Source organism: Penaeus monodon, unplaced genomic scaffold, assembly GCF_015228065.2.
Source record: "Penaeus monodon isolate SGIC_2016 unplaced genomic scaffold, NSTDA_Pmon_1 PmonScaffold_9996, whole genome shotgun sequence".
Classification (NCBI taxonomy): domain Eukaryota; kingdom Metazoa; phylum Arthropoda; class Malacostraca; order Decapoda; family Penaeidae; genus Penaeus; species Penaeus monodon.
The window spans coordinates 619-12,856 of record NW_023665431.1 but is presented as its reverse complement, the minus strand read 5'-3'; the positions used below and the strand labels follow the sequence as shown (position 1 = coordinate 12,856).

Sequence of the window (12,238 nt, the reverse complement as noted above, 5' to 3'; positions counted from 1 at the left end):
AAAAAAAAAAAAAAATATATATATTTATATAATAATATTAATTTTATATATATTTTAATATAAAATAATATCCCAAAATATGATATGATATAATATATATTTTATTAATAAAATAATATATATATATTTATATATATAATAAATAATTTATAGTTTTTTTATTTTTTTTTTTTTTTTTTTTAATATAAATATATATATTATATATATATAAAATATATATATATTTATAATATAAAATATATTATTATATATATAAAATTATACATATTAACATTAATTTATATCTATATCATATCTATATCTATTATCTATCTATCTATCTATCTATCTATCTATCTATCTTTCTATTATCATCTTTATCTATTATCTATAAATATATAAAAATAATATATAATATATATATTATATATAAATATATATAATATATTAATTTTAATCCATTTACACAATTACATACACACACACAACATTGTTTATGGGTATATGTTTGTATATTATATATATATATATATATATATATAATATCAAACATATACAAAAAAGCATATGTGTTGTGTGTGTATGAAGTGTGTAAAGGGTTTATGTAATATTATATATAAAATTATATATTATATAAATTATATTATAATAAATATATATATATTATTAAAATATTTAGATAGAAGATAGATAGATAGATAGATAGAATAATATAGATAGAAGATGAAGAAGATAGAATAGATAAGATATAGTTTAAAATAATGTTATTATTAATTAAATTTATTTTTTTAAAATTTATATATATATATTTTAATATATAATATATAAAATATATATATATATTTAAAAAAATATGTATAAAAAAAAAAAAAAAAAAATTATATATTTTTTTTTTTTTTTTTTTATATAAAATTTTAATTTATTATTATATTAATTTATATATATACATAGCATATGTGTGTTTTATAATATATATATTTATTATAATAATATATATTAAAATTTTTATATATATTTTAATGTGTGGGGTTTGGTGTGTGTGTTTGTGTTTGTGTGTGTGTGTGTGTGTGGGGGGTTGTGTTTTGGGGGGTGTGGGGGTGTGTGGGGTTCGTCTGTTGTCTTGCGTGTGTCGTGTGTTTTTTTGGCCCCGGTGCTGTTCGTGTGGGGGGTTTGGGTATTGTGCATGTACTTGTATACTAATTCGTAAAACAAAAATTTACAAAAATTTCCCCCAAAAAAAAAAAAAAAAAAAAAAAACCATCATCGAAAAAGTACAATTCCTTTTCCGGATTTTTACGAACCTCCCCCTTTCAGCGTGTCCAGTAAAACACGCCCCTGGAGGGTTTTTTTCCCCCACCCCCGAACCCCGACCCATCAGGGGGAGACCCCCGCCTCCACGCCCCAGCTCCCCCTGCCGGATACCAGGTCAGATGTTTGGTTATTATTATTTCCTTTTCTTATACCATTTTTTTTTTTTTTTTTCTATTCTTGTTTTTCCCGTTTTTTTATGATTTTTGTTTTTTTCCTTTGTTAGTTTTTCTTTTCTATCCCTTACTTATCTTTTTTTTCTTCCCATTTACTCTTTCTTTTGCTTTTTTTTTCCCCTTTTTTTCATCTCCTTTTTTTTTTCCTCTCCCCCTTCCCCCTTCCTTTTTATCTCCTTTATTTTCCCTTTTTCTTCTTTATATTTTTTCCCTCGTTTTTTTTTTCCCCCTTTTCTTTTTTTCTTCTTCTGTTCCTTTTCTTTTTTTTCCTCTTTCTTTGTCCCTTTTCCCTTTTTTTTTCTTATTTTTTTTATTTCTTCTTTCTCCTTTTCCCTTTCCCCAGTCCTTTTTTTGCTTCTATTCCTTTCAAACAACCCACCCAAAATAAAATCGAGGCCAGAAACCCAGCGTCGACGCCCCCCCCCCCCTCCCCCAGCTTCCCTTGAGAAGGTCGAGTGCCACGAGCATCGACACCCGGAGCGGGGGAGCTTTTAGGGGCGGGGCGTAAGCGGAAACCAGCCCCTTCTGAGCACCCAGGAGGGCAGCGGCTTCCCCGTCAGCGTCGCCCCGGCCTCCAAGTCAGCGGCCTGACCCACAGAAGGACGGTTCCCGCCCGAAAAAGGCGGCCCCTACTGGCAGAAGTACGGCGACGACTTCCGTACTACACACCCGATCCCGCAGACCACCTACGCGCCCAACCTCTCCCGCCTTGGCCACCCGGGCAGCCCCCCGGGGTGTGCCCCCACGCGCCCAAACACCACAGCAGCAGCAACAACAACCCCAGCGCTGGGCAAGGGAGATGCCCGCAGAAAAGCGGGGCCTTCAGCGGGGTTCCACCGCCGAGACCGGGTGTCCCTCCGGCCCTACAACAGCACAACCCCAACCAGACAGCTCGGGTCGGTCTCCCCCCAACAGCCAGTTGGCCCTTCAGGGGGAAAAGTCGCTGCAGAGACAGTCGAGTCTTCCGAACAGCCACTCAGCCTCAGCATCGGCCGGGGCACACAACCCCCACCATCACCACAGCAGCCGAAGCCCATTGCAGCAGCAGCCGGCCGTTTTACTCGGGGGGAAACCCCCCCTAGGGACAGCAAGCCGCGAGGGGTCAGCAAGGCCAAGGCATGAGAGCAGAAATTTGGAGCCCCCGTGCGTGCAGCGGCCTGACCTCTACAGCATGTTTCCAGCCCGCCCAGGTAACATGGTCAATCCTGTACCTTTTATCACCCCCAGAAGAGGTGATCCTAAGCCTGTTTTGAGGACCCCGTTAGCTGCAATCACGAGCGAGGTGTTTCACTTTCGAGTTGAAAGCATTTGGAGACTAATGGTTCCCGTTTTTTAGGAAAAAGCTGGTTCTCTAAATGTTTAGCTTTTTCATTACTTTCTGAGACATTTAATAAAAGTGAAAAAGGAGGAGAAAGAAATAAGGGGGAGTAGATATAACCCATAATTTTGAGCCTGAGTTTGTGATTTTTCTGTTTTGTGTGGTGGTGGCTGTGATGTGTGGGTGGTGTGTGTGTGTGTGTGTGGTGTGGATCCTTACACGGATAATCAGTGCCCTTCTAAAGCAGACTTTAACCGGCACGCCACCGTGGGCCCCCGAGGGCTCCGCTCAACCCCCAGAAGTTCTGACCCGCAGCGCTCGAGGGCCCTCCTCCTCCTCCTCCTCCCGCACCCCCTCCCGCCTCCACGTTATATCTCCGCTCGACCTCCGGGGGCGCCCTCGCACCGCCCCGCAGCCACGAGTATGCCAACACCATTTACGCCCCGCCCCCGCCCACCCCCCCGACGCCCATTTACCCCTTTTCGACGCTGACGGGGGACGGCCAGACACGGACACAAGGGGCCCCCGGGGGCCCCCAGCTACGACCAGGCGCCGCACCCCCACGCGGGCCAGGAGGACAGGGGCCCTCCTGGGCTACGGAGGCACCCCCCGCCGGGAAAAGGGGGGCCCGGGCAAGGGGGGCCCCGCACGTCCCCCACGCCCCCTGTGACGAGCCCCGGACCCGGAGGGCTCCCCCGCTCGTCGCCCGGACCCCTCGAGGGCCAGCAAACGGATCTATTTCGACGCTCCGGGGACAGGATCTCAGCTCGACGCCGAACAAAAAGGGGCGTCGCCGAAAAGCCCCGGCGCCGGGGCGAGGTAAATCAAGGGGCGGCGGAGGGGGCCCAAAGTACAGCTAATTGGGGGGAAAGGGAAAGGCCGGTTATTCCTGGGGTGGGGAAGGCGGGGTAAGCAAAAAAACTTTCAGTGTCCACACAAAACCCCAACTGAATTATATTTTATATATAATATAACTATAATATATATAAAATATATAATATATTATATATTATATATAATATTATATATATATTTTATAATATTTTATATGAAAATATTTTATATATTAATAATATATATATATATATATATTATATATAATATAATATAATATATAAAATAATATATAAAAGAGAGAGAGAGAAAAGGGAAGGACAGGCAGGCGGGCCCGGGACAAGTGGGAGAGGGAGCGAGAGTGAAAGCGAACAAAAGAGAGAAATTGGTCGCGCGGGAATGTGTAAGTTTTAAAAAATTTGGGGGTGTGTGTGTATTTTTATATATATATATAAGTGTTTGTGTGTATGTGTGTTTTAAAAGGGAAAAAGAGGGGAGAGGGGATTAAAGCTTAGGCAACGGAGACATTTTAACATAAGCCTTTCCCTTACATTTTTTACTTCCCATTTAAAATTTACGTGTCTTCGTTTGGAAAGAAAAAGGAAAAAAAATTAAATTTTTAAACAAATTACTGAAAAAAATTCACCCTTTTTATTTGAATTTCCCCCCTAACCCCCCCCCCGACACGATATAAATAACAATAATGGATGATAATGACAATGATGAAATTTTAATTGTTAAAAAATAAAAATTGGTGTGATAAAAATAACAATGACAAAGTCCTAAAATTTATATGATATAATGGTAACAATTACAAAAAATGATGACAATAGTAAGAACAATAGGGATAATAGTAAACTGATATGATTATGATTTTAATAATATTTTTTATAATAACATTATAATCATTATCCAGGTCATCACGAAAATTATTGTTAAAATTTCTTATCATCATTATCTATACATTTTATTAATCAGTACCATTCCACACAAAAAAAAAAAAAAACCCAAAAAAGAATAAAAAAATAAAGAAAGGGCCTTTAAAACAAAACCCTAAAAAAATTTTATATTAACATAAAAAGAAATGATGGGATAAGTATCACAAAAAAATATTTTTCTCTCTCTTTTTACAGGAGGGTGGTTTCAAGCGGTTTGGGGTGTAGGAGCCGAACTAAGGGTGGGATTATTACGTTAATTTTTTTTTCTTTTTTTTTTTTTTTACATTTTTTACTGTGACTTCTACACTATGTTTAAAAAGTTGGGTGTTCTAAAGCGGTTGACTTGAGTTTCCGGGGGATGAAGGTGAGGTGGATTCCATGGTTTGGGGTTGTTTTTCCCTTTTTTTTTTGTTTTTTTTTGATAGGATTTTGGACGAAATTTTGGGTTTTTATGTGTAATTTTTATAACTGTGTGTATATGTATGTTTTGATATGTATTTATGATGAGTATGTGTGGTTTTGTGGTGGTGTGGTGTGTTTTGGGGTGTGTACGTTTTGTAGTATGGATGTATTTATGTATGTTGTATGTATGTATGTATGTATGTATAGGGATGTATGTATGTATGTATGTATGTATGTTTTGTATTTTATGTACGTATGTATTTTTGTAGTATATGATGTAAAGTAGGTTTCATATGTATGTATGTATGAGTCTTTTTATGTATTTTTTCCCTTTTTTCTTTTTTCCCTTTTTTTTTTTTTGATAATCGAGAAAAAAAAGTCAAAACATCTTCCTTTCCATCGCATCTTTATCATGGGCCCAAACAAAAGCCCCATGAAAAAAAAACCCCGAGCTAAGGGGCCCCCATGAAAGTTCTCCTTTGGAATGTTGTCTTCCGAAAGTCTTCGTCCGCCTTTTAACTCGGGATTTTTTCTTGTGCATATTTGGGGCGATTTTAACAGGGAAAATTTTGGGAAAAAAAGCGTTATACAGTTGTTTTTTCCGGGCTAGAAACTCCGAGGGGAAAACATGTATTTTTTATAACTAATTGGGAATATCAAAAAAGCGCTGTCCATGGGATAAGCATTGCAGTCAACAGCGTAATGCACAGGTTGTAGATATTTTGATCACGATACCCCTTATCGCTAAATTTGTACTCACAGAAATTTGGGTGATTACGTATTTGGGATGTGGGGGGAGTAAATGACCAAAGATTATTTAAAATCAAGGCCAAAACAAATTTAAAAAAAAGTGAGGAAAAAAAGGCAGATATATAGATAACGATAGATTAAATATTATATATATATATATATATATATATAATATATATATAATATATAATTTATATTATTTTAAAATATATAGTGAAATGTGAGGAATAAAATAAAGAGAATGAGACAAACAGACATATAGACAGAGAAAAGGAGGAAAGCAGAGAGAGACAGAGAAACAAAGCCAGTCAAAACAGACAGACAGGGCAGACAGAGAGGGCAAAAAACGGGGGGAAAGAGAAGAGAAAAAAATAATGGGAGAAATTGAATAAAGGAAAAGAAGGGAATTTTTAATTGGGTTAATTTAAAACAATTGTAAATGCCCTTTTTTCCTTTCTCTTTTTCCCCCTCTCTCTCTCTCTCTCTCCTCTCTCTCTTCTCTCTCTTCTTTCTCTCTCTCTCTCTTTTCTCTCTCTCTCTCCCCTCTACCCTCATTCTCTTTTCCCCATCTTCTTTTATCCCTATGTTTTTTTTTCCCAAAAAAATCATAAAAAAATAAAAAATAAAAAATTAAAATAACCTTATTTTCTTCTTCGCCCGCTTCCCTTTCATTTTCACCAAATTAACAAAAGAATATTTGCAAATCCCATCTTAATGCTTTTCCCTTTCGTGTAATTTATATTTTGATTCTCCTTCTTCCAGGTGACGAGCATTTTTGTAAATATCTTTTGCTATTTCAATCTGTGCAATATCTCTTTTTTGGGTTTATGGTGTTTTCCGGTGAGGCTCGATAATTGGCAAGACCTTACGTCGAGCTTCTTCTTGCTCTTTATTTATAAATCCTCCAGGTGACGCACATTTTATAATCTGTCTTTTGCTTTTTTTTCATTTGTCATAATTCTTTCTTTTTTTCTTTTCTTCAGGTAACCTTCCGTATTTGGCAATGACTGTTCGACGAGCTTCTTCACATTCTCATTCCCACAGAAGATTTTGATTCTGAAGGGAAAATATGTTTAAAACTTTGAAAAGAAAGATGAAAAAGTATTACGTATATAAGAGAGAGACTTTTCTTCTGAAGGGACGTTCAAACCAACGGTGCAAGTGTATTATAATATATTTTTAGAGAGGAGAAAGAGGTTTTACCTCATGTTCCCCGATAATCTTTGCGTCAAATCCTAAAAAAAAAAGGCTGTCTCGTTTTCCCTATAAGCTTCAAAAAAGCATTTTGCCCCGCCTCTGACCTGATGACTCGGGAGCAGCGACCACGAGACGAAGCATGTCCAGTAGTCTTAATGTGTCCTCCTCAGCGAAATGACCTGACCTGGCATGACCTCGTCAGTGTTAATTCTTAGGCGTAATCCATACGTGTTTCTCAAACTTCCTTTGGTTTAGGAATCTCACAGGATCCGGGTTATTTTTTTTTTTCTCTCTCTACACGAAATTTGCTCAAGTTTTTTAGAGGGAAAACGGAGAAACAAAATGAGAAATGAGTTTTGTTGTTGCTTTGTGATGTCTTTTTTTTTTTTGTTGTGTGATAATAATGAGGTACTTTATTTTCCTTTTATTTGTACGGCGGTGCGAGGCTGTTGCTTGTTTGTCGTTTATCATTTAACACAAGCTGCAGCAACGAAAGGGTCTCAATCCATTTATTTAACATTTTGTATGTCAGTAGTTAGAGGTCGTATGTAATGTGATGTGTGCTGAGGTTTGCTTTTCGTTTATACTGTCCCTCCTCTTTCATTATTTTTCCGTTTCCTTTCTCCCCTTTCTATTTTTTTCTTTCCCTTCTCTTTTCTCTATCTTCTCTTTTTCATCTGTCTTCTTTTTTCAATCAATTCTGTTCCCGTTTTCTTTTTTTAACTTTCCTCTTTTTAAGTTTCCTCGTTTTCATCGTTCTCATCTTTTCCATCCCCTTTTTCATTTTTTAAAATCCTTCTTTCTCCATCACTTTGCCCATTCCTTTTTCCCCTTGCTTTTTTTTCTCTCTCTCTTCCTTCCATCATTTTTTTCTCTTTTTTTCCATCCTTCTCATTTTTATCATCCTTCTCCCCCTTCCCCCGTTTTCTACCTTTTATCTTCTCTTCTTTTCCAAACCATTTTTTTCCTTTTCAGCTACTTGTTTTTTTCCTCCTTTTCTTCTCCTTTTCACACTCTGTTTTTCTTTTCTAAACTTCTTCTCCACCTTCGTAACATCTTTGTTTCCTCTTATCCCCCTGCTCTTTCTTTCCCTTCTCGTCCATCCATCCCCCGTTCCTCTCTTTCTCCTTTTTTCCCTTTTCCCCCTCCTCTCCCCTTTTTGGTTAATCAAGTCTTTTCCCAAATTTTTTCTTTTCATTTTTGACGCAGCGACAGGAGTAAAAAATTGACTCATTAAACGTTACAACACGATCCCCGTGTTTTTAGAAGCAACGTGTTAGTACTCACCCACCAAACTTTCTTTGTCAAAGAAAAAGAACGAGTTTGTCGTTTTTTTTCATTTATGCGAAAAATTCTTTCCTATTACGAAGTTTGCCACTATATTCATTATAATTAAAAAAGTAACCCTTTTCCTTTTAATAGCCAAGCCAATTTCGGTGAGCAGAGGTAGCAGATGAAGACACCATCGCGTTCATTAAAATTCAGGAATAAAATTTTCATTTCAGAAGAACTGTTTTAACCCCTGAACCCATCTTTTTTATTCATGAGTCATTTGTATAGAGTGTTTAAGTGTTCTTCATGTTCTTGCAATTGTTCTCAATACTCTGTTCCTTTTACTGCATGAGAGAGAAATCAGGGAAATTTCCGTTCTCTTCATTTTTAAAAATTGGTTTACGATGTTTTGGGATTGTGGGCCCCCCAAGAAAAACCCCAAACTTTTTTCAACACTTTTCAACATGTAAAAAACCCCTATTAGATTTTAAATCAGGGTTATTTTTGTAGGTGATATTAATACATGAAAAAAAATCTGTCAAAGAAAATGGGTTTTTTGAAAACCCGGGGTGGGGACGGAATGAAACTTTTTTTGGGATAGTGAATAATTTATTTTTTTGGGTGTATTTTTTTTTCATTTTAATTTTTCTAAGGTCACAGGGAATTTATTTTTTTTTTTTTTTAAGCAAAAATAGCCAAACTAAAAGCTGAGTCACAAAAGAAAGGGGCCCAATGGATTTAGTGGTTTTTATTCCCAAAAAATACATTTAAAAACATTTGATGAAATTTGGAATTTAGTCCCGGAAGTGGGGGGACTAATCAAGCGCCCATTCGAACCCCTAATTCAGTTTTCTGAATTCCATTGATTTTAGATGCTGTGGTTGTGGTCGGGTTTTGACTAGGGGAAAGGGGGGAAAAGGGTGGGAGGAGAGGGCGGGCGGTTGGTCTCCCCCGAGGGGAGCCGGTGGGGTTTTTGGAGGGTATTTTGGGGGGCGGTCACCGTGTTCAAAGCACGGTCTGAGGTAAACCGGACGCCTTTCGGGGGACAGAAAAAGTCGTTCGCAAATTTGAAGTAACGGGAAATTTTATCGACTTTATGATTGCGAAGTTCGGGCGATCAGAGTGAACGTACGCAAAGTACCGTGACCCCCGCAGAGGTAAAGGGTTTTTTGGTTTTTGGGGAAACTTCGCTGGGCGGGGACGACGTGGGGTTTGGACCCGGGAAAAAACTCTTTCGGGAAAGACTTTCGACAGACCGGGGATGCCCCTTTCGGTTTTGGACGCATTTACAGCCTATCAAGCCATACTGGGACATAAATTTTCCGTCTTTTTGGGAGCTCGATCGCCCTTCTACAAAATCAGTCTATCACCCTTTTTCCGGGATCGGGAAAGTGCCACATAGTCCCTTTAAAAACCGGGGGGACCCACCCTTCGAAAAGGACGGGCCCGTTTGCCTCGAGAAACCAAAGACAGCGACGCGGAGGTTAATTTGGGGAAAAAGACCCCCGGGGCGCCGTCGAAAATTTTTTCCCGGAAAAAAAAAAAGGGTACTGCTTTTAGGATCGATTCGGAAAACGATTAGAGGGTTTTCAAAGTGAAAGACGAAAAAACCCAAAAGTTAACACCTCTGGCCCCATTTGGGAAAAACCAAGCGAGTCGTAGGGGGGCATTGGGCCGTGGGAGTCCCCCGTTTGACAGGCGACCGTTGGAAACCCACAGCCGGGTTATGGTAGTTTGGTATTTGCGGAGGGGTTGAAACAGGATAAAAAAGCTATCGTATTTTACTTTGGGGCAGCCCAGGGGACAAACAAGGACAAATTTTATGGAATGGTGACGGGCGTACAAGCTGGTTTATGGTTTGGGTTTTGTTGAGAACAAGGGGAAAACCATAAGGAAGGGTAGGATATGGTGGTTCAGGAAGGAAAACTGAGGGCTTAACGATTTTGAGGGAAAGTGGATCACCAGAGTGGTGCGCGGGGGGTTGTGTAGAGTTTTGGGTGGTTTGTCCCGGTGTGGCCCCTTCTTGTGTGCGTGCGTGTGGTGTGTGGTTTACGCTACACCCGCGGGGTCAGCCGCGGATTCTAGGCGGGCGGATACCAGTATTTGAACATGTTCTCGAAGTTTCCCAGCGGTGGACTGAGGCGGGCTCGCCGCACTTGCCACGTAGCCCTCGCACCCCTCGAAGTCATGGGGGGGACTGTTCGACGCGCTCCCCTAGCCAGACTTGTGGGTTGTGTAGCGCTGGGGGGAGGGGCGGGAGAGGTCAGTGGCGAACCGAAAAAATTTGATATTTTTTATAAAATAATAGGGATGATATGCATATTTTTTTCAGGAAGAAAAAGTATAAATGAAGTTCTTGAATTGTAAAAGTTGTTTTCCTTTTGAAATTTCCTTCGTAACATAAGCTGATTTTCAAGTAAAAAAGGGAAAAGGGGCATGTACCTGCGGAGCTGCGAGCAAAGAATCCGTCTGAGATCATGCGGGCGGCGGTTCCTGAGGGCGCGGGCGAAGGTGTCCATGGCGAGGATGTGGCCGTGGAACAGGTCACGAGGCTCGACGGACTCGGGGCGCACGCGGCCGCCCAGGGAGAAGCCCCCCTGCTGGAGACCTCCCTGTGGCCGCACGTGGAAAGAGGGGGCAGAGATGAGATTAATGCGTTTGGGTGAAAAAGAAAGAAAAAAAATATTTCTAAAAAATGTGTTTTCGTAGATCCCAAAAATTAAAATGCAAAAATGAAGATGGCAAAGTTTGCAGAGTCGTTACCTTTTTCAAGGACACATTTCATGACGAATGTGGCGTCGCGAATGTCTTGGGCGCAAGTGTCAGACGTTCCGCTGAACTCTGGGAAGCTGTCAGAGGCGTCGACGCATCCCAGCATGTTGAAAAGCAGCAGCCATGTAGACGTCGTGCTCGTAGGGGGCGGCCCATGAGGCGTGAGAAAGGCGGGCTTGATGTAGAGCTTGTAATGCCCTTTTCCAGGTTGAAGTGGCGCAGCATGTACATGGTGGCCATGGCGTCGGCCTCGTACTGGTGGCGGCGAGGGCAGCTGGCTGGGCTGGATCAGCAGCTGGCCGCGGAAGCCGATCTTGTCTTAACTGGACTGCCATGCGGTACAGCTGCGCCATGTGAGACATGTCGCGGGAAGAACTGCCTCTGGAGGACGCTCTGGTAGCCGTCGCGAGGATTGAAGAAGACGAAGTTCTCGGCGTCCAGACGCTTGGCGGCGTCCATGGCTCGCTTGACCTGGGCGCAGGCGTAAGCGAACACGTGGGCGTTTGGGGTTGGCGCCGGCGCCGTTCATGTAGCGGGGGTGGCGAAACAGGTCGGCGCTGTAGTAGAGGGGCCGCATCCCCGTCTGTCGCTGGAGGTCACACGCCAGGGTCACCATCTCGTCAAGGTACGGTTGGTCTCGTCGTAACTGTCTCCCTCGGGGGCCATGTCGCGGTCGCTTACCTGGAGGAAGCGTGCAAATTTAGCATTTATTCCCCAAAGTTCTACGACCCCCAACATTCCAACACCCTACATCTCACGCAACGAAAAATAACAAACACCCACCGAGTAGTACTTGATGTTGAGTTTGTAGAAGAACTCCGAAAGCAGCCATCATCCGGCGACTTGTAGTTGTCGAGGGACCGAGAGCCGTCGTCCCACGTCCTCTGGTGGGCGCGCTCGCCGTAGTGGTCGTCTGAGCCACAGTACCTGCGGGAGCCGGGCGGGCGTTAGGGGGCCGTCAGGAGTTCTTGTGGTTGGGGAGGAGAGAGCTGAGGCAAGTGATTTCGTTGTGTGTGTGTAAGTTAAGCGTGTATGTGTGTGTGTAAGTGTAAGATGTGTGTGAGTGTGTGTAAGTGTAAGGCGTGTGTGTGTGTGTGTGTGTGTGTGTGTTTTGTGTGTAGAGTGTTTAAGTGTGTGTTTAAGTGTAAAGAGTGTGTGTAAGTATAAGCGTGTGCATGTGTGTTGTGGTGTTTTGTTGTGTATGTGTTGTTCTTTGTGTGAGCAGGGCTGTGGAGTCGGAGTCGGAAGTCGGTAAAAAATGTCCCCGACTCCGACGACTCAACATAAATCGC

The 12,238-nt window shown here is 41.2% G+C and overlaps 1 protein-coding gene and 1 pseudogene across 1 annotated transcript; one reads left to right on the top strand and one right to left on the bottom strand.

Annotated features, from left to right (window-relative positions):
• Positions 1-2,634: 2,634 nt before the first annotated feature.
• Positions 2,635-3,641, top strand: LOC119572182 (proline-rich protein 2-like). The gene is made up of 2 exons (XM_037919151.1): positions 2,635-2,767; positions 3,097-3,641. The coding sequence occupies exons 1-2, from the start codon at positions 2,635-2,637 to the stop codon at positions 3,639-3,641; spliced, it is 678 nt and encodes a 225-aa protein (XP_037775079.1).
• A 6,747-nt stretch (positions 3,642-10,388) lies between these two features.
• On the bottom strand, positions 10,389-11,873 carry LOC119572181 (annotated as a pseudogene).
• Positions 11,874-12,238: the final 365 nt, after the last annotated feature.

Bases quoted from the DNA above. Each gene is read 5' to 3' on its own strand.
- LOC119572182 (XM_037919151.1), top strand. From the start codon at position 2,635: ATGTTTCCAGCCCGCCCAGGTAACATGGTCAATCCTGTACCTTTTATC. The intron at 2,768-3,096 runs GCATTTGGAGAC...TCTGACCCGCAG, and splicing joins GTTTCACTTTCGAGTTGAAA to CGCTCGAGGGCCCTCCTCCT.